This window comes from Hemitrygon akajei, chromosome 6 (assembly GCF_048418815.1).
Source record: "Hemitrygon akajei chromosome 6, sHemAka1.3, whole genome shotgun sequence".
Taxonomy (NCBI): domain Eukaryota; kingdom Metazoa; phylum Chordata; class Chondrichthyes; order Myliobatiformes; family Dasyatidae; genus Hemitrygon; species Hemitrygon akajei.
Genome location: NC_133129.1, coordinates 38,935,169 through 38,956,696, shown reverse-complemented (window position 1 = coordinate 38,956,696; position 21,528 = coordinate 38,935,169). Strand labels below are relative to the sequence as shown.

The following is a 21,528-nucleotide window of genomic DNA, read 5'->3' as shown; positions in this document are numbered from 1 at the left end:
TAAATAAAGACTTTTAAAAATAGTACCATCAGACTTCAACGGACCTCTCTATCTTTGCTGGTAAGTGACCCAGTTACGGGGTACGTAACAGCTTCTATTTTTAATTCCATATGCCTTCTTCAGTAATACCTTGTAGATTGCAAGTTAGTCATGTTACAAATGTGAACGTGCAATACCTGTTGCTGCTAGAATCAGTCTTCAGGGTGCTGATTATAAATGTCAACAGCAAAGCAGGCCCTGAAGAGGCATTATAGAGCCAACCAACATTAAATCACAATGCATAAAAACCAGAACTTTATATACTAAATTTACAGTATGCTAGCATCATCAGCATGTTATTTCAGTGCAAGGATTTTAATTGTACATTTTTCAATGACTATTTTTGAAGAGCTTTTTAAGTGTAGATTTAATATATTTGTTCTATTCCAGTGTGCAGTAGCTCTATACTTAAGAAACAAAGAGTTTCTACTTTGTAGTAGAGAAAGTGTAATAATGGCTCAAGAAAGTTACATGACAAACTGACAAGGGGACTGTGCTGGTTTCCTCATTACACGATGATGCCATATTACAAAAGCGGAAGCCCACCAGAATAATGAACTCGATTGCCATTATTAAGCTGTGCAGGTATCGCGATTCTTTATTTTTAAACTCCAGTCCCAATACCAAGAGCTCTTAATTTGTGCACCAGCCTTTTATGTGGCACCTCATCAAATGTCTTCTGTTAATTCAAATATACTACATGCTCTGTTGACAGCTCATTGGTTCTTTGAAGACTTCTGGCAAATTTGTTAAACATGATTTCCCTCCCACAAAACCACGTTGACTTGATTTGACTGCAATATGCTTTTCTAAATGACTACTTCTTTCTTGATCAAGTGCTCCGGCATCAGTCTAATAGCAGACATTTACTTGTTTACCCTCTCTTCCTGTAGAAGTCTGCTGGTAACCTGCTGGAACTCAGTAAGTTTTGAAAAATGTTCCACTGTCTTTGTAACCACTTCCTTTATGACCCTTGGATGCAGACCACTGGGTGCTTGTGACCTGTCTGTCTTTAAACTTGTTAGTTTTTCCAGTACTGACCCTTGAGATTTGATTTCTTCCTCCTATTTGAAACAAACCCAGCAATTACCTTGGATGATTCTAGTGTCCTCCAAGGATCAAAAGGACTAGATGGGCCAAAGCTCCCACTTCTGTGTGGAAGTGCTCAATGACTGTAACACTGATGTTAAATATTTGACTGAATAATCTGCTGTTTGCTTGTTTTCCATTATTAATTCCCAGTTAGGCTAACACTGACTGAGAAAATACTGCAATCTGTAAAGAAGGATGCAATGAACAGCTTGATAAGAATAAAAGGATTCAACATAGAAAATATGGATTTATAAAATAAAACTTTTGAAGAAGTGACTCATAAAATAGATCATGGGATTTCAAGTAAAAGTAAGATTAGAGTTTTTGAAAGGCTTTTGAAAATTCTGAAACATAGAAAACCTACAGCACAATACAGGCCCGTTGGCCCACAATGCTGTGCTGAACATGTATTTAATTTAGAAATTACCTCGCGGAGGTCAGCGGGAGACGCTCATGGAGTGAGTACTGTTTCAGATCCGCTCCATAACCTTTACTTGTTTTAACCTTTGATCACCCTTATTCAACTTATTGTTACCTACACCAAAAGATTCTTGCTACTTTCTCGGGCTTATCGTTAAGATTTTATTGTGAATTCTTGAAGATATGCAAACAGAAATGGCTCTTAGATCCAAAGGACGAGAACCGGGGCGTAACCCGAACGGTAATGGAAAGAAGCAAGCTCAACCGCAACGCACTGAGTTAACTTATGAACTGCTTATGGAGGTTTTGGATAGAAAATTTGATGAACAACATCAAGCTTTTAAACAAGATATAAAGGCTTTTCAAGATTATATGGTTAAGACGGATTCAGTAATTAACCAGCAACAAGTTCTTATCGCGTCTCTGCAAGAAGAAGCTCGGAAACGAGATTTGACAATTGAAAAATTGCAACAGGATTTAATTTCGACCATTAAACTGGTGGAAACACTTAAAGCCAAGAGTGTCGATTTGGAGAATTGGTCCAGAAGACAGAACCTACGCATACTTGGTCTCCCAGATGGCATAGAAAAAGGCGATCCTTCGAAATATTTTGCTCAATTTTTAAAAGATGCGTTTCCGTCGGTCTTTCCAGAGAACCCCCCGCTACTTGACCGAGCACATAGAATTTGGAGTCGTTCATCGAGTGCTTCAGCCAAACCCCCGGTGGTAATTGTCCGGTTTCACTATGCACACGACAAAGAACAACTCATTCGTGAGGCTCGGAGGGCTGGGATGATTAAATTTCAAAATTACTATTTCCGTTTGGTGGAAGATTTTAGTTCTGAAATTATGAAGAAAAGGCTTCTTTTTAAACCTCTGATGTCTGAATGTTATGAGAAAAATCTAAAACTTGCGCTCTTATACCCGGCGAAGCTCAGGATCTCCCCGCCGAACGCTCCGCGCCAGGTTTTCCTTTCTACTTTTGAAGCGAAAAAGTATTTGGAGGAGAACTTCCCTACTGATATAGACACTACTCTCTAATAAATGAGTGATTCTGATCGTGAAAGATGGTTTTCGATTCCTTAAACCAGGGTTAGTCTCTGGCTATTGGTGTAGGGTTATCCTATACTTCATATTTAAGTTAAAGTGTGCTTTCGTTATATTAATCGCTCTGTCTCATACACTTTAACCACTATACTATATTTTTGACTACTATTTTTGTTCCCTTGAAGGTATATTTTTAATCTTTCGATGGGATTTTTTTTTTATTATCAAGATGGTAGTTTTTTGCAAAATATTCTTGGTTTTGTTTAAGATGGCGTTATTGTTTTTTTTTTCGTCTTCTTCCTATAATGCATCGCTTATCATAGTTTAAATACTTCTTGATTTGTTTGGGTTATAACCCGATTTATAAACTTTTAGTGATTATACTCTTTTTTTTACAACTAGGCATATTAAGAAGCGCAGATTTTAGTATTGCGATTATAATTCTTAAAGTTGGGGTGGTTTTTTTTCATATATCCTTTAAATACGGAGTGGTCTGCCGCTGATATGGGGGTAGATTTAGTCTAATTTTTTCCTTTTTTTAGCCATATTTTGGCTTTTTTTCTTTTTCATGTGGGGGTGGGGGTTGGTCTGTTTTCCTTTTTTATTTTTCTTTTATCTATTTGTTTTAGTTTTTTCACTCGGGCTGTTCTTGAACTACAAATATGTCTACGATGTCGTCACTTCTGGGTCCGCTCGTTATTTTTGTTCCTCTTCCGGGTGCATGAGTTTATAATATGGTTAACCCTTTCTATACCAAAGGGATGACTTTAGAACCATGGCTCAAACCATTAACTTTGTGTCTTGGAATACTAATGGTTTAAACCATCCGATTAAACGAAAGAAGATTTTCAAAGTATTCCAAAGACTTAATGCTCATATCATTTTTGTACAAGAAACTCATGTGAGGAAGGAGGACAAATATCACTTTTTTAGGTCTTGGCGGGGTCAACAGTATCATTCGAATTCGAATGCCAAAGTTAAGGGAGTTTCAATTTTTATTGACTCCTCTATTGCATTTGTTCAACATGATATCCTTTCGGATCCGAATGGTAGATTTTTGTTAATTACGGGTTTACTTTGTAATAAAAAGGTTGCTATGGTTAATGTTTATGCTCCAAATGTGGATTGTCCTGACATTTTAAAGTCCTTATTTACTTCTTTACCTAATTTAAATGAATATAAGTTAATAATGGGTAGTGACTTTAATTGTTGTCTAAATCCTTTGATGGACAAATCTACATCTATTCAGACTTTACCCAATAAGTCGGCCACTTATATTAACTCCTTTTTGACTGATAATGGAGTTTTTGATATCTGGAGATTTCGTCATCCTAATGATAAGGAGTTTTCCTTTTTCTCACATGTTTATCAATCCTATTTGAGAATTGATTATTTTTTTATTGACTCCTGTTTTATTCCATCGGTAATTGGTTGTAATTATGATATTATAGCTATTTCTGACCATGCTCCATTAAAACTTTCTATTAATTTTACGGATACAGCTTTAAGTGCTAGACAATGGCGATTTGACTCTACCTTATTGCAAGAGCCGGACTTTATTAAATTTATGAAGGAGCAGATCGATTTCTTCTTTTCAACTAATTCCACGGAAGATATTTCTTGCGGAATACTTTGGGACACCTTTAAAGCGTATATACGTGGACAGATTATCTCTTACTCTGTTGGTCTGAGAAAACGCATTAAGAAGGAAACTCTTTTATTGGTTGATAAAATTAAAGAGATTGACAAGAAATATTCGACTACTCCTAGTAGGGAGCTTTACAAACAGAGGGTTGAACTCCAAATGGAACATAGTTTATTACTTACATCTCCTATTGAAAATCAATTAATGAAAACCAGATCTGATTTCTATATACATAGTGATAAATCGGGAAAACTGTTAGCTAGTCAGCTGAAGAATGTTTGGGTTAAACGTCAAATCACTAAGGTTCGTCAGCAGAATGGGGATTTGACAGTTAACCATGATGAGATAAATAAGTCTTTTCAAGACTTTTATACCTCCCTGTATCAATCTGAATTCCCTCAGGATCATAATACCATGTGTGATTTTCTTGGGAAATTGAATTTTCCAAAATTATCATCCGATGATCTTTCAGTATTAGATACTCCGTTCACGGATGCGGAAATTAAAGGGGTTATTTCCTCAATGAATTCTGGGAAAGCACCAGGTCCAGATGGGTATACAGTAGAATTTTTTAAATGTTTTTCTGCTACTCTCTCTCCTTGGCTATGCAAGGTTTTTGAAGAAGCAATTAGATTGGGGAATTTGCCTCAATCTTTTTATAGAGCTTCCATTTCCTTAATACTGAAGAAAGATAAAGACCCTACTGACTGTGCATCTTATAGACCAATATCTTTATTGAATGTGGATCCTAAGATCTTTTCCAAGTTACTGGCTTCCAGGTTGGAGAAGGTATTACCCCAAATTATTTCGGAAGACCAAACCGGTTTTATTAAAAATCGCTATTCTTTTTTCAATGTTAGGAGATTACTGAATATTGTTTATACTCCTTCACATAACACTTCAGAATGTGTTATTTCATTAGATGCGGAGAAAGCATTTGATAGAGTTGAATGGCCTTACTTATTTTATGTGCTGGAGAAGTTTAATTTCAGTCCGACCTTTATTTCTTGGATTAAACTGATTTATCAAACTCCAGTCGCCTCGGTGTTTACTAATAATCAAAGATCTCCATTTTTTCGTTTATTTCGGGGCACTAGACAAGGTTGTCCTCTTAGTCCATTACTATTTAACATCGCTTTAGAACCTTTGGCAATTGCCATCAGAGAATCACAGGATATTTTGGGTATTAATCGTGGAACAGATATTCATAAGGTATCTTTGTACGCAGATGATTTATTATTATTCATCTCTAACCCTGAGAAATCTATTCCAGCAGTCTTATCATTGTTGGCTCAATTTAGCGAGTTTTCTGGGTATAAGTTAAATCTTAATAAGAGTGAATTGTTTCCTTTGAATAGACAGGTCCCAAGCTATGGTATTTTACCTTTTAAATTAGTTAATGATTCTTTTACTTACTTAGGGATTAAAATCACAAAAAACCATAAAGAATTATTTGGGTTTAATTTTCTACCCTTAATTGATCAGATTAAAGGCTTGTTTACTAAGTGGTCACCATTATCTTTATCTCTGATAGGTAGGATTAATGCTATTAAGATGGTTATTTTACCTAAATTTTTATATATTTTTCAAGCGGTACCAATTTTTATTCCGAAATCCTTTTTTACTAATGTTGATTCAAAAATTTCCTCATATATATGACAGAATAAAAATCCCAGGTTAGGTAAAACATACTTACAGAAGACAAAGAAGGAAGGTGGGTTGGCATTACCCAATTTCAGATTTTATTATTGGGCAGTTAATATTAGATATTTGTTATGTTGGTTGAAAGAATGGGATGGTCCTTTTGGCCCTCATTGGGTGAGTTTGGAAACTAAATCGGTATCAGGTTATGCTCTGGGTTCTATTTTAGGAACATCTCTCCCTTTTGCTCTTTCTAAATTGCCGAAATGAATTGACAACCCGATAGTTAAATATACCTTACGTATATGGTTTCAATTTCGGAAATTTTTCGGGTTGACTTAATTCGTTTTAAATAGTCCTATTGTAGCTAATTGTTTTTTCCACCCCTCAATTATAGATCAAGCTTTTTCGGCTTGGAAAACTAAGGGTTTATTAAGATTTTCCGACTTATTTTTGGACAATTGTTTTATGTCTTTTGAGCAATTATCTAATAAATATAATTTGCCTAGATTTCATTTTTTTAGATACTTACAGGTTAGGCATTTTTTAAGTACAGTACTTCCTACGTTTCCAAATTTTGTGTCTTCAGATATTTTGGAGAGTTTGTTTGAATTAAACCCTTTTCAAAAAGGGCTTATATCAAAACTTTATAATATAATTATGAAGATACGTTCAGTGCCCTTTGATAAGACCAAAAATGATTGGGAAAGAGAGCTCAATCTTATTATTCCTATTGAGAATTGGGATAGAATTCTTCAATTAGTTAATACATCATCTATATGTGCCAAACATTCATTAATACAATTTAAGGTTGTACATAGGGCCCATATGTCCAAGGATAAATTAGCTCATTTTTATTCTTATATAAACCCTATTTGTGACAGATGTCAATTAGAAATCGCGTCTTTAACTCATATGTTTTGGTCATGTCCGCTTTTGAAAAAATATTGGAAAGATATTTTTGATATTATCTCTGCGGTACTGAACATCGATTTACAACCCCATCCTATTACCGCAATTTTTGGTTTACCGATGATGGACTCACTCCATTTATCTCCTTCCACCTGTCGAATGATTGCTTTTCTCACTTTGATGGCTAGAAGATCTATTTTGTTGAATTGGAAGGAAATTAATCCTCCCACGGTATTTCATTGGCTTTCTCAAACTATGTTATGTCTAAATTTAGAAAAAATTAGAAGTGCTGTATTTGATACTTCTATTAAATTTGAAAAGATATGGAGACCATTTATTCAATATTTTCATATGATGTAATATGGCCCTGTGCCAAGCTTATTGTTTTTTTCAGCTTTAATTGTATGTATGTTGAGAGGATCGGAGTTGACGACATTGATGTTTACGTATTCTTGTGAGATACTATAAACAGCCCCTTTTTTTTTCTCTTTTTCTTTAGTTTTTTTTTTGCTTTCTTTTTTTTCCTTAGATATTAGATTAGTAGGTTAGTAACTTTGTGTGTGTCTTTGTGGTGGCGTGTTGGGGAGGAAGCATTAAGAAGAGGGACGCCTCACGTCTTAATAAGCTGGTAAGGAAGGCGGGCTCTGTCGTGGGCAAAGTACTGGAGAGTTTAACATTGGTAGCTGAGCGAAGGGCGCTGAGTAGGCTACGGTCAATTATGGATAACTCTGAACATCCTCTACATAGCACCATCCAGAGACAGAGAAGCAGTTTCAGCGACAGGTTACTATCGATGCAATGCTCCTCAGACAGGATGAAGAGGTCAATACTCCCCAATGCCATTTGGCTTTACAATTCTACCGCCAGGACTTAAGAACTTTTTAAAAGCTATTATTAATGCTTTTTGAGATAGTGATTTAGATGCATATCATATTTTTTACTGAGTTAAGTATTGTATGTAATTAGTTTTGCTACAGGAAGTGTATGGGACATTGGAAAAAAAGTTGAATTTCCCCATGGGGATGAATAAAGTATCTATCTATCTATCTATATTTTTTTTTCTTTTTTTTATATATTATATATTATGAAATATCTAGATTTACCTTGTTCATATATATACACTATATGGTTCATGTTTTGGGAAAACTTATTTATACTGTATTCATTGCTTATGTATTCCTTCATGTGTAATGGGAATTTGTATGTTTGTAATCCCTTTATTAATATATTAACTGTATTTTGTTCATAATATTTTTAATACTAATAAAAAGATTGAAAAAGAAAGAAAAAAAAAGATGAAAATGTCAGGGTGTCGGGGCCTGAGGCGAGGTATGGGTTGGTTCAGCTTGCTGCCGCACAATGTTCGCTCGGCTCTGCTCTGAACAAAAGGTTCAGTTTAGAATGCTATTCACTTCTGCTTATTGTTTCATGATTTGTTTTCCTTTTCTCTGTACATTGGGTGTTCAATGGTCTTTTTTTTCATTGGGTTCTCTTGGCTTTTTTTTGTGGCTGCCTGTTAGAAGATGAATGTCAAGATTCTATCTTGTATACACACTTCGATAATAAATGAACTTTGAACGTTGGAACAAAAAAAAAATTACCTCGCGTTACCCATAGCCCTCTTTTTTCCCCAAGCTCCATGTACCTATCCAGGAGTCTCTTAAAAGACCCTATTGAAAGTCCTATACACAATGCTGGAGTTAGGAGGAAAAGAATCAACTGAAAGAACCCAGTGGATCAAAGAGCATCTGATCCTATTCATTAAACTGTTTGGCTAACAGCCTAATATTAGCATATATTCAGGCTCTATTAAGGCACTAAACCCAATAATATCAATAAATAACCACGAATAAGATGGAACTTTGACTACTAAAACCTTAAAATATATTAAAAGTTTACCTTGACTGGGAAGAACTTCTTGATCTACGCCTATCTTTAGATCGTGAACGTTTTGCTTGAGGGCTCTTAGAATCACGCCTATCTTTGTGCCTTGAGGGAGATCTGCTTCTGGAGTGTCTGAAGAGTTAAGCCAGGAATAAAAATTTTGTGACAAGATGAATATGATAAAGGTCAAAAACATGTAGCAAATTAAAGAAATGTGAATCATTAGATTTGTAATCAGTTTGAAGTTAAGTAAACCAGAAGTTTTCACTTAGTTAAGTACTTTCATCTGGATTTACCAGGGTTTTTAAAAAAATTGTGTATTAAGATAACAAAGTACAGTAATCAGAATTTTACCTGTCATAAAGTAGTCAGCTGTAATGAAATCAACACACTTCACTCCCCTCTCAGAACAATACAGTGATATTGGTGCATCATCATGACAAGTTAGTGGAAACTGATGAGATGATGCAACATTTGGGATATGAACATCTACTAATTTGGTTCACTTCATATTTTATATGGATTAATATTTCAACTAGAGGCAAAGTGCTACAACAGCCCCTTATTCTCTGTATTGGAAAGTGAACTATCAGCCATAAATCTGGCTTCTAACTGATGTAAGTAAACCTACTGGAAAATGCACCCTTTGATAATAGATAAGGATAGTCAGGTTTGGGATTAGCTGTCATGCCCTCTCCATTGCTGTATGCACAATGACACTCAATTTTAGATTCACACCTTGAATGGATACTTTACTGGCATGTGTAAATTAGCATCATCTGGCGAGAGAGTGAACGGTACTGTCTAACAGTATACAATGAGATCCATAACCAATTTCTGAATGTGAAATTTACAGAGTAGATGTTTGGAGGCCTATTTTACTTACAAACTCTCAGCAATAGCTCAAAAACTTACTCCTAATTTTTATCTACACATACAGACAGAACAGCCATTTGATGAAATGGGAGTGGATTTGATGAGTGAAAGGCCTGAAAATTTTATGAGACAAAGTGGAAACCCAGTAAGCATTTGACAACAATTGCAATTATATCTCAAATTGATAAAGTAGATTTAATGTAATCAAACAACCCAAGGGCATGTCACAGAAGCATTAAATCTGACATCAAGCCACACGAGGATATATATGGACAAAAGATTTTAAAGAGCATTTAAACAGAGGGGAGACAGGAGGACAAAAATGGTTAAGGAATCAATTTAAAATTTGGAGCATAGGCACCTTACTCCAAAGATACTAACTAGGAAGCAGTGAAAATCAGGAACATGAAACAGATGTATTGGAAGTACACATAATATCTTAAAAATTTGTATAGAGATAAATGGTCATAGAGAAAGGGAGGAGTGAGGCCAGAACTTGAAGTCAAGTACAAGAATATTGAAAGCATGATATTGCTGTATTGGGACCTAATCTCAATCAGCAAGCATGTGATTTGGTGGATAAACAGATCTGCAGATGCTCAAGGGCTATGTTGGTTGAAGAACAGGAAACTCGCCACAACAGAGCAATTAATTAGTCAAATTAGGAACACCTGACTACTCTGGAAGCAAATGATGTAAGGCAGGGGCTGAATCATATGGTGCTAAAGATGTGGGAAGAGGTGGCTCAAGTGAAGATGGAGAAATGAGGTTGGAAGTTCATCTTGGGATCTACACAGCATTCCCTACATTAGGAATATTTCTAGCACATAATGCAGTTAGGTGGTGTAAGAGTGAAAAAGAAACGTGCTGTGCTGGTAAACAAAGGAACTTAATTTAAGATTCAACAATGCAGCAATAAAGGGTTCCATAACCATTATCATTTCTACCATAATTAAAAAATCATGACACGAGTAGCAAAGAAAATTATTTTGTTGTAACAAAGTAAACTGTGCTTAAAGTACTGCTAGGATTTTTAAAAAGGGACCAGTTTCATACAAAAAATGTCAAATAGACTGTGAAAGATTCCCTCCCTTACTTAAAGGAAAGCTGGACTGAGAATCTTAAATAAATATCAAGTTACCCTTTTCATAATGCACATGAAAACTGTTGGATCATTAGTCAGAGCAGGGTGGAAAGTTTCACAATAGGAATGAAGGCTTGCACTATCTATCCTTAGAAATCTGGGAACTAAAAATGCTGCAGATTCAAAAATCACAAAAAAATTAAAGACATGGATTGCTTTGTTAGGAAAAATTATACTGCGTTGGCTGAAATCAGTCCAGGCTTTAATTTACTAAACTCATTAGTCAATAAAAGAATGTGAATAACGTTTCAGAGGAGTATGTATATTAAGGTTCATTATTGAGTTTAATGAACATATTCAGATCTGTGGCAATAAGTTTTCCAGTACAGAACTGATACATACAATATGTACATCATTTTTTAAAACAAATTAATTCTGAAGGTTGTTATAACAAAGAACATTTTTGTAATGATCATAGTTGATGTTATCTCAATGTTTTAGTGACTGATGTTGGTATTATTGAATGTTCACTGTGAAAATAATCAAACTTGGTAAATTATCCAAGTTCTACCATTTGAATGTTTCAAATTCAATAGACTAGGGTGTGAGGCCTATTGAAAACAGCAAGGATCCGTACTGAGAAGCTAAAGTGACTGGTCTGTGACATCAGCTTCTATACTGCTGTGACAGAGCAAAGTCTTAATCTTGTGGGAATGGGCCACATGAAATAGGATATAAACCATCAAATTTGCTGGAACATGTACGCTCAAGCTCACACACAGAATGGTTAGGGAGAGGTGGACTTGCCAACAGTCTCCTCTTAGAGACAAGTTTCACAGATCAGGTTATAATTTCTAAACAACTCTTTCCACAAGGCCCATGACTTCACACAAGTATAAATTAAATAATTTTCTTATATTGCTATAATGGTAAATATTAATTAAATCTAATTGTAAGCAATTTTGATTAATGGAATTGATAAACCATAAATATTAGTAAACCCTCATAGTACAGTAAAACTTGTCATGAGAAATTAAAAGAAATCATGGGTACTATTCAACATCTTTGCCATCACATCTAAACAGTGTCAAAGGGGTGGGGATGAGGAGAAAAAGGTAATTACAACTCTGGGTTACATTGTTAAACAAACTGAGTTAAAATACTTGGAAGTCATACAGAGGTCATTGTGGTGACCAGAAGTGTGCCTATGCTCCAGATATGCTCACTACCAAAATGTATATTGTTCTCAATGTTATTTTCACCTTTGAGAAACAGGCAACGGAAATGTGGGTTCTGACAATTGTCATGGTAAGTCACAGCCCATCAGTTCAAAATTTGCCAGACCTTCATGGAATATTCTATATAACTTCAGTCTTATACTAGGCGACAATTCTCAATGCAACTAAAGATAGGCAATAAACATTGTGCCAATGTTACCTCCAGCTCTGAACAAATAACAAGAAAATATCTATTAGTACTTTGGTATTATAGATCAACAAATCCTCAGTTCAGGTTTGTGAAGTAAATTTTGGAGAGTATTAAAAAACCAGACAAAAAAAACATTTGTTTACAGACACTGGTTGACAGGGACAGGGAGGACATTTAAGAAAAGGATACTGGATTGATTTAAGGAATAGCTAAGTGATAAAAACGGGAAGACAGTGCTTTTCCATAAGAATTAAAACTTTTTACATTTTGACGCCCTTTAAAATTCCAAATTTTAATTCCAGTAAACAGGATTTTTGAAAATAGCAACTGAAATTGGAGAGATAAATTGGTTTCATATAAAGCTATCGTCAATGTCTACATTACAATAATCAAGAAACAAAGCGATGTACAAGTATTTTCCTTATTACAAGTTTTTATATGAAATGAACAAGTAAGTCACTGAAAATGGAATTTATCCCAGGTATTGACCGTGTATATATGATATATATCTAATCCTTGCTAGTAGGGAAATACAGTTATCATCTCAGCACAGGAAACTATTGGCTCATCAAATTCACAGGAAACCAGAGAGACAGATGGACGCAAACAGAACAACTATTATCACCAAAATGTTACCTGCCCACAAAAAAAAAATCACAACCTTGGCTATGGATTACACTCCAGTCATCACCCAACTAGTTATCCAGTAAAGGCTTTTTAAAAAAACTTGTCAGAATATAGTAAGGAAACTACAATTTCCATTAAATCCTCGTTCCCTACATTTGAAATAGCCAGCTCACTACAATAGATTCTTGCAGAAAAGGCTTCATCGCATTTTATGAACATCTGATCACCTCCTTTCATACTTACTCCCATAAAATTCAATCTATGGTAATAATTGTCTGGGACAAATTCCATCTTCAATAGCTTGCCATTGTATCTGCTTCATTAGCTGTTCAATAATCTTTACAAATACAATTTTCATTTATTTTACCTACTTACACCAGACTCTTCTACAATCTTTCTCAATTTCTTTATGTAAGCCAGTTTTAAAAGCTTAGCTACTAAAATTATCAAAGGAACTTGGAAGTAATTGTCAAACAGTTCAATTATGTCACGCTTACTGTGGCTATTTCAAGATCTTGAAAAAAAAGACAAGCAACAACCTGTAATTTCTCTCACATGTATCATCAGATCAGCCATTCTGAGTTCATGGAGGTAGCCTGCATAACGCCATCGTACTCACTGAGTATCATGTTTCAGCAAGTTACTTCCAGCTGCAGTTAGGGGAAAGAAAATACCACAAAATGGCAGGCTAATTTATTATTTACCAATTAGAGGAATGCTGCATAAAAAAATAAACTTTTTTATTTTGTTAATGCAAACCTTCAGTCAGGGTTCATTACAGAACAGTCAATTAAAATATTAATTAAATATATTTGAGCTTTGATCAGGGACTAGGAAGGAACTTTTCTTTATTGCCACAAATATTTTTTTTAAATTCTGAAATATAATAAAATAAAATGTTATTGTGTGAAATTTATCAAAGCAGTTTTCAAAAGGATATCTACTGGTCCCAACTGGCACAAAGGCTAATCTGTAGGAAACATTGCTGCATTGTAGCCAAGGGCTAGTGAGTTTCAGTAACACAGTTTCCTAATCTTATGAAAAGCACTAAGCTAGAGAAAATGTGTTAGCCATCCAGTGATTCCCTATATAAACTAATCAACCTACAGAAACTAGCAACGAGTGCAATGAAAATAAAAAAACTTTTTTTTAAAAACATGCTTCATATATGGCCACTTAGATAAATTTGAACTAATTAAAAATTGCAGTCACATATATGCTTTAAGCTAATGTCCTTTCTAGATGTATTCCAGGCATGAAGAAATTCAACTACAAATTAGAGTCAGGGTAAAGCAGTCTTTAAAGTTTAGTTTGAAATGTACAAGATCAGAACTGGTTTTGACAAGCGAAAGAAAGGGATTGGAGGAAAGTTATTTTTTGTTTGCGTAATTATGATCTGGAACTTACTGGGAAGGAGAAGGTAATTTAAATAGAGTCAATCAGGGCTTTCAAGATCATTTTGGACAGGTATTTGAGAGAAAATTATTTACAAGACAATGGGGAAAGGGTGAGGGAATGGTTCAGATAGAATTTCACTATCTACAGGTAGCACATACTCAATGAGATGAATGACCTTCTTCCAATCCATTACATTACTCAGAATAAATCAACACATTGAGCAAAGTATTCAAAATGAATGATGGACCTGAATGTTTAAGTTCAACTATGAAAAGATCTGATTAAATTGGACACAGTTGGGTTAGGATTTAGCCAGCGCATCAATATTAAAAATATTTTGTAAACACTATTACCCAATAATGATTTTAAACATTATTTCAAAGTCTATAAAGCCCATCTATTCACCATTCTAAATTCACCAAAAGAATATTATGTCAGTAGTCTGCATCATTTTGTTCAGTGCTGATCAGCTTCCTTTCAACTCCTAGATGCTGATCATGAGAAAAGTGCCACAAAATGTATCAATAAACATCTGAGCTGAAACATATCACACAATTACAAAAATGTTTTACTAAACCAAAGCTAAAGTCAACACCATGTCAATGGTTTAATGAGAGGAATTATATTATGCTATGTCTATGTTTAGTCAACAAAAGCTGACATCCTTCAATGACGACTGTGCTCTATTTTAACAATAAACCTGTACTAAAGTGAACATTTTCTTTTGTACAATCCAGTCTCAAAACTAGCACTGCAAATGCAATAATTTAAAGTTTCATTTTACTTGTTTTTGTAAGTGGCATAAGAATAGCAAATTTTATATCTGTTCCATTTTATATGTTAATAGATAGTGCACATCAAGAACTACAATAAAATTTTGCAGTCCTGTATTCTATCATATCTGCCTAATAAGCAAAATGTGGCACAGTGGAAGATATGGTAATAAGAACTATAAATAATGTAACATCACAAAAATATTAAAGGTAGTTTTCTTTTTCATTTTAAAAGCTGTTAACAGGGGATTTCAGCCCTTAGTAAACCAGTTTTCATGCAGATCACAAAATATCTAACATGAAATCATTCAAAGTTTACACAGTATACTTGAAGTATACTTGATTTAATATCCCACCTTTGTTTAGAACTGGAGCGAGATCTTTTCTTTCTTGATCGGGAATAGGATCTGGATCTTCTGTTTGTTTCAGTGCCTTCTTTTTCTGCTGCTTGAGTAACAAAATTTAAAAATGAGTAGTACTCAATCATATAGGAACTGTAGCAAAGTAACAGGCAACATTAAATCATTGGAAAGTCATAAATAGTTATCTCACTTGAAATGTGCAAAACAAAATATTGAGTAATACTTTTAATAAAATGTCATAGTGCTGTATTATACTTAATAGTTATCAACTATGATGAATTTAAATACCAGTGCAGCATATTTGTTTTTATTTATATTGACCCTTCAATAGCAATTTTATACTGATGCTGAAAATGAAAAATTACACTGCAGGTTTCTGCTTGTGACTGGACTTCCTTCAATATTTCTTCTCAATAACTGAAACTGATAAATGTCTGAAAAGCATTGCAATATTTAAAAGGACTGCATGGCTTTAAATGCTCGACTTTATACATACTACTGTCTGCTTTAACCCAAGAATACTTAACTGAAAAATCCCAAAAGGAACTGTAGTTTTGTTTCTCTAAAGTAACAGGTTAAGAATCAGAAAGATGTGAAAAATATGCACTCAATTTAATGGGAATACAGTTATGCGGCTGTATTATTAAATGTTATTATGATCTGTAATTCTAAATGAAATACAGAGGTATTTAAATAAAAACATTCAATTAAATGGTGACTGTGGATAAAATGTTTCATGACCCTAGCATGAGATTTACTTCTTTACATTCTCATATATTCTACCTGGTTCAATAACTGCTGATATAAAGGACTGTGCTTCTCTCACTCTCTTCATCACTTCTTCAAGCTCTTTCGCAGCAGCCTGTGGAGTCATCTCTGGAGGCTTCACGATTGCATTATTAGAATGATTGATTCTGAATTGCAAATACACAAATAGCTGTATTAAAATACAAGGAAACACATGCAGATTTTATATCCTTTGAAAAAAAAATTGTGACAAATAGTTACAAAGATATGAAAATGTGTTCATTCTTAATGTGAAACATATCTAAATTTTGAAGATCTTTTCTGATTCAACACAGATCTCCCTTACCTTTCAGCAAAACCTATAAAGAGTGACGACTAACTTACATTTTTGCTAACCACCTGCAACAAAATGATTTATATCAGCAAACTGAAAATGCACCCAGTGATGCAATTGATCATCCGGTCTGGAATCCTCAAGTTAATTCACAATGCCCTTTGAGCACATAACTGTTACCATAAAGGCTGGAAATACAGTATGTTTTCAAACAAAGCTAAAGCCCAAGTAGAATGCAGCCAAGATTTTCCAAAGCAGTGGCCAGGCTTTGCATGGATTTCTGCTCTAGTTTTAAGCACAACAGGTTACTCAAATGATTTGATTGACCAAAGTCCTTTTCTAGTGCTTAGACATTAATACAGATAAATTAAATTCAAAACTTTCTTCCTCATATGAGATTCAGTGTTAGGTCTTTGAAGATAGTTTAATTTGTCCTACAGTTCACTTGCAGAGTAATCTCAATCAACCCAGTGAGAAACCTGGTTTGGTATTAGAAGTGGGTGGTCCAGAGCAGTAATGATAGTGCAACTGGATCCACAGCAAAGATTTCCCATCCAGTATCTTCCACTTTATCTCATAGGTAAAATCCAATGACACCTCAACACTAGTGTAAGATCAAGAGAGTGCTGTATCTTCATCCATTAAATCTTTAATGCACGAGGTTAAACCAACATTTTGTTTGCCAGTTCAGGTGCACAGTACTACACCAACATTGTAAAGTGAATAGAAATTTTACCCATTACCTTGGCTAACAATGATGTAATAAAATGTAAAGTAGATTCATTTATTGTAATTGCAGGAATAGGATTGTCCTATCATCAAATGACAATGATGTAGTATTTATGATATTTTATGATAAAGTCTCTACAATTCAAGGTGTCTTTGTATATATGTGCTGCCAGATGCTTTTGTTTTGCAAATCTGAGAGCAGTATATAAACTACAACTCATAAGTCAACCAAAGGGAAAGAACATTATGAAATTATATCAAGGCATATCCTACTATTGTTATATCTGTCCAGATGGTTACAAAAATTTTCTTGGAGATTCTGAGGTAAAATTCAACCTTGACAAAGCCCTTCCTGTTACACACACAAAATGCTGCAGAACTCGGCTGGTCAGGCAGCATCTATGGAGGGAAATAAACAGTTGATATTTCAGGCTGAGACACTCCATCAAGACCTTTCCTTTAATTAGCAATTTCTAAACAAATAAAAACCTACTTTAAGGGCCGATCCCCAAACATAGCTCCGTTGAAGGCTAGGGCCCGCAGAACTGAAGACTGCTCAGCAAATTCCACAAAGGCAAATCTGGTTGGCTGGGTCTCATCTCCTGCCATACGGACAAATTTCACCTCACCAACTTGGCTGAAAAATTCTAGTAGCTGGTCTGCTGTGGTTGTCTTAAAAGAAAATTAAAAGAACATGATTAAAATCATTATTGCAAGAAGACGAGGATCCCATCTCAATACTCAGCAATCTTCCATACCAAAATGAACCATAGGTCAACTAACTATATAATGAATGGAAAGGGATATACAAGTGATTCCACCCTTGACTTTGCAGCTGAAGCTCTCCAGCCGAATCAACGGAGATTTAAGAAAATGGAAAAGAAAAAAGGCAAAAAACACATGCAAAATGCTGGAAGAACTCAGCAGGTAAGGCAGCATCTATGGAAATAAAAGAACAGTTCGGTTTTATTCCAATTAAGTCAATGCCAAATGTTGAAAGAGGACTTTTTGTGACATACATTCTAATAACTCTAAAACTAAGTTAGTTTCAGATTTCTCTAGTTGTAAATATTTCATATATGATTCCTAAAGCTCAAGAGCATTACTTAATTTGCCTTGACTACTATATCCAACAATTTTATATTATTCGTAATTAAAAGTACTTGAAGTAACCCAAGAGATCTAAGAAGACTAAGAACTGATTGGCTTAAGATATCAAAAGGAAATCCACATCTAGGAAAAGAACTCTATTTACCTTTACTCTAATTATAATTTTACATTTGAAAACACATCCCCAAGTATTTCTCAGACGGTTACTTAATAATAGACACTAAACCAGAGCAAAAGAACCAAAAAGCGTTTTAACAACACGCAGCTTTCAAGTCAAACAGATTCAGAGAAGAAATAAAAGAACAAAATAGAATGCACAGAAATCCACAGGATTGTAGTTTGGCAAAGATTGCATTGCTTATAAAAAAAAGTACTCAACCCAGCAAAAAAAAAAATTAAGAAGCAATTTCCATGAGGATTAATGCTGTTACCATGTACCATGGCATCAGGAACCGGACAACTGTAGCTTGTACAAGATATTAATTCCTGATAGATCTAACTATTACATAAAATAACTACAATAATATTATTCTTAATATTATAGCTGAATAGATGTGTACTTTCCCAATTAATTTTCATTTTGTAGAATGGTACATCTTGATTGAATAATAAAGCCACTTAATCCATATAAAATTAGTAACTGAGTAGAGAAGAGAGACTTGGGGATATAGAAAAGAGTCCACAAGCTCAATTTTCCCTTGCAGAGTCTATATGACCCAAGTTTGATAAAAGTACAGCATAATTACTCAACTTTGCTATTCTGTCCTCTAGAAATAAATCTCAAATCGTTTTAATAGCTAAATATTTTGTCTATATGCTTTGAGATTTCCACTCATAACCTCAGATACTTTGCATGCATAGCTTTGTTTCCACTTCTTTTAATATTCATTCTTTTCAATATGGTGGATGAGCACATTATTCCTCAAGCTTTAATCTCAATTGAAATCTTGCTTTGTGGCTTAACTTTGAAATTCCCACATAACTCATCATTTCATATTGTTTGCTCTCAACTCTAAAACACAAACAATGGTGTTCAACAAAATTTCATTCTTGTTTTTTTTCTTGATTCATTATCAACATGCAAACTTAATCATATGATTCCTAAGTCAAAAGTTATGCATGCAGTTGTGACTTATCCTCATACTTAGATCATAAAGAAAAAGTGACTGGGGGCTGTTATCACTTTCCAACAGATTAATGTCACCAGAATCAACCAGTTAACCAACAATACAATTACATAATAGTAAAATGGATTCAACAGTGGCTGGATGGGAGATGCCAGAGAGTAGTGGTGGATAACTGTTTGTCAGGTTGGAGGCCGGTGACTAGTGGGGTGCCTCAGGGATCTGTACTGGGTCCAATGTTGTTTGTCATATACATTAATGATCTGGATGATGGGGTGATAAATTGGATTAGTAAATATGCAGATGATACTAAGATAGGTGGCGTTGTGGATAACAAAGTAGGTTTTCAAAACTTGCAAAGAGATTTAGGCCAGTTAGAAGAGTGGGCTGAAAGATGGCAGATGAAGTTTAATGCTGATAAGTGTGAGATGCTATATTGTGATAGGGATAATCAAAATAGGACATACATGATAAATGGTAGGGCATTGAAGAATGCAGTAGAACAGAATGATCTAGGAATAATGGTGCATAGTTCACTGAAGGTGGAATCTCATGTGGATAGGGTGGTGAAGAAAGCTTTTGGTATGCTGGCCTTTATAAATCAGAGCATTGAGTATAGGAGTTGGGATATAATGTTAAAATTGTACAAGACATTGGCGAGGCCAAATTTGGAGTATTGTGTACAGTTCTGGTCACCGAATTATAGGAAAGATGTCAACAAATTAGTGAGAGTACAGAGGAGATTTACTAGAATGTTATCTGGGTTTCAGCACCTAAGTTACAGAGAAAGGTTAACAAGTTAGGTCTTTATTCTTTGAAGCATAGAAGGTTGAGGGGGAACCTGATAGCGGTATTTAAAATTATGAGGGGGATAGATAGAGTTGACGTGGATAGGCTTTTTCCATTGAGAGTAAGAGAGATTCAAACAAGAGGACTTGGGTTGAGTGTTAAGGGGTAAAAGTTTAGGGGTAACACAAGGGGCAACTTCTTTACTCAGAGAGTGGTAGCTGTGTGGAACGAGCTTCCAGTAGAAGTGGTAGAGGCAGGTTTGATTTTGTCATTAAAAAAACTGGATAGGTATATGGACAGGAAAGGAATGGAGGGTTATGGGCTGAGTGCAGGTAGGTGGGACTAGGTGAGAGTAAGCATTCGGCACGGACTAGAAGGGCCGAGATGGCCTGTTTCCGTGCTGTAATTATTATATGGTTATAATCATTTATTTGTTTCAGTTAAAAAATAGTAAAAAATAAAGAAAAGAACTCAATAGCTTGAAAGTTTCATCAACATAATAAATTACCTGTGAATTCAAGTTTCCAACATAAATGGTTCTTCTAATTTCTTCAATCTTGGAAGGGTCGACATTGCCCATTGTTGGAGGTTGAGAGCTTATTCCTAATGCCGTTAGGGAAGGATCGAGTCCAGCTTGTAGTGCTCCCAGTGTAGTAATAGGGACAGAACCAACAACAGCCCCTATTGTACCTCCGGTTACTTCAACTCCAGTAATCTAATCAAATTTTAAAAAGCAGCTTGAGAATAATTCAACAGTTTAAAAAAAATCACAACTAGCGATTCCTTTTAAAAGATAGTTATCCTCTTTCAAACCCTGAAAAAAGTATCTAACATTTTGAACACTTACGTGAAAATGCTAACGATTGTTGCAACTTGCATCTCTATAAAATTAATCAACCCTACTGCTGTGGAAAGCCTGTCATATATTTAAAATTTGAATTGATTATGCCAATGCATTCCAGGTCAGCTTCCAGTTCTTCACTCCTGTCCCCCACCCTCTCCCCCTGCCCATCACCCACACACTCCCACATCAATCCCCTTCCCCACCTCTCTTTATCCATTCCTATCAGATTCTATCATTTTCAGTCACTTCCTCCTATGAACTCCCACCTATCATCCCCCCCCCCCCACCAAAACCTGGATCTACCTATCACCTGCCATCTTTTGCGTGATCTCCCTATCTTTCCAAACCAAGTGCAGTCTCATCCCGAAACCATGACTATTCATGTCCCTCCACAGATGCTGCTTAACCCACGGTGTTCTGCCAGCACTTTGTGTGTTGCTCCAAATTCCAGCATCTGCAACTTTTGGTATATCCATCTACATCTGGTATCTATGGCTTTTGTAGTCAAATCCTTAAGCTCTGGAACTACCTCCCACAATCTTGCACTCTTTTTTACAACGCTTTGTCCTTTTAAAAACCCTCTCTTTATGCAAGTCATCTGTCCTAATTCTTTTTTATGAGTC

The 21,528-nt window shown here is 35.0% G+C and overlaps 1 protein-coding gene across 5 annotated transcripts in view; it reads right to left on the bottom strand.

Moving 5' to 3' along the window:
- LOC140728980 (uncharacterized) overlaps positions 1 to 21,528 on the bottom strand; it is a 66,603-nt gene that overhangs the window by 17,147 nt on the left and 27,928 nt on the right. For 4 of the 5 annotated variants that reach the window (XM_073048170.1, XM_073048165.1, XM_073048167.1 and 1 more), the window contains 5 exons: positions 20,570 to 20,776; positions 17,532 to 17,710; positions 16,012 to 16,142; positions 15,223 to 15,313; positions 8,696 to 8,812 (listed from right to left, as the gene is read on the bottom strand). In XM_073048170.1, coding sequence (XP_072904271.1) covers positions 8,696 to 8,812; positions 15,223 to 15,313; positions 16,012 to 16,142; positions 17,532 to 17,710; positions 20,570 to 20,776 — 725 coding nt within the window. The remainder of the gene's footprint in view (positions 1 to 8,695; positions 8,813 to 15,222; positions 15,314 to 16,011; positions 16,143 to 17,531; positions 17,711 to 20,569; positions 20,777 to 21,528) is intronic. The other variant, XM_073048166.1, reaches the window with a different exon arrangement.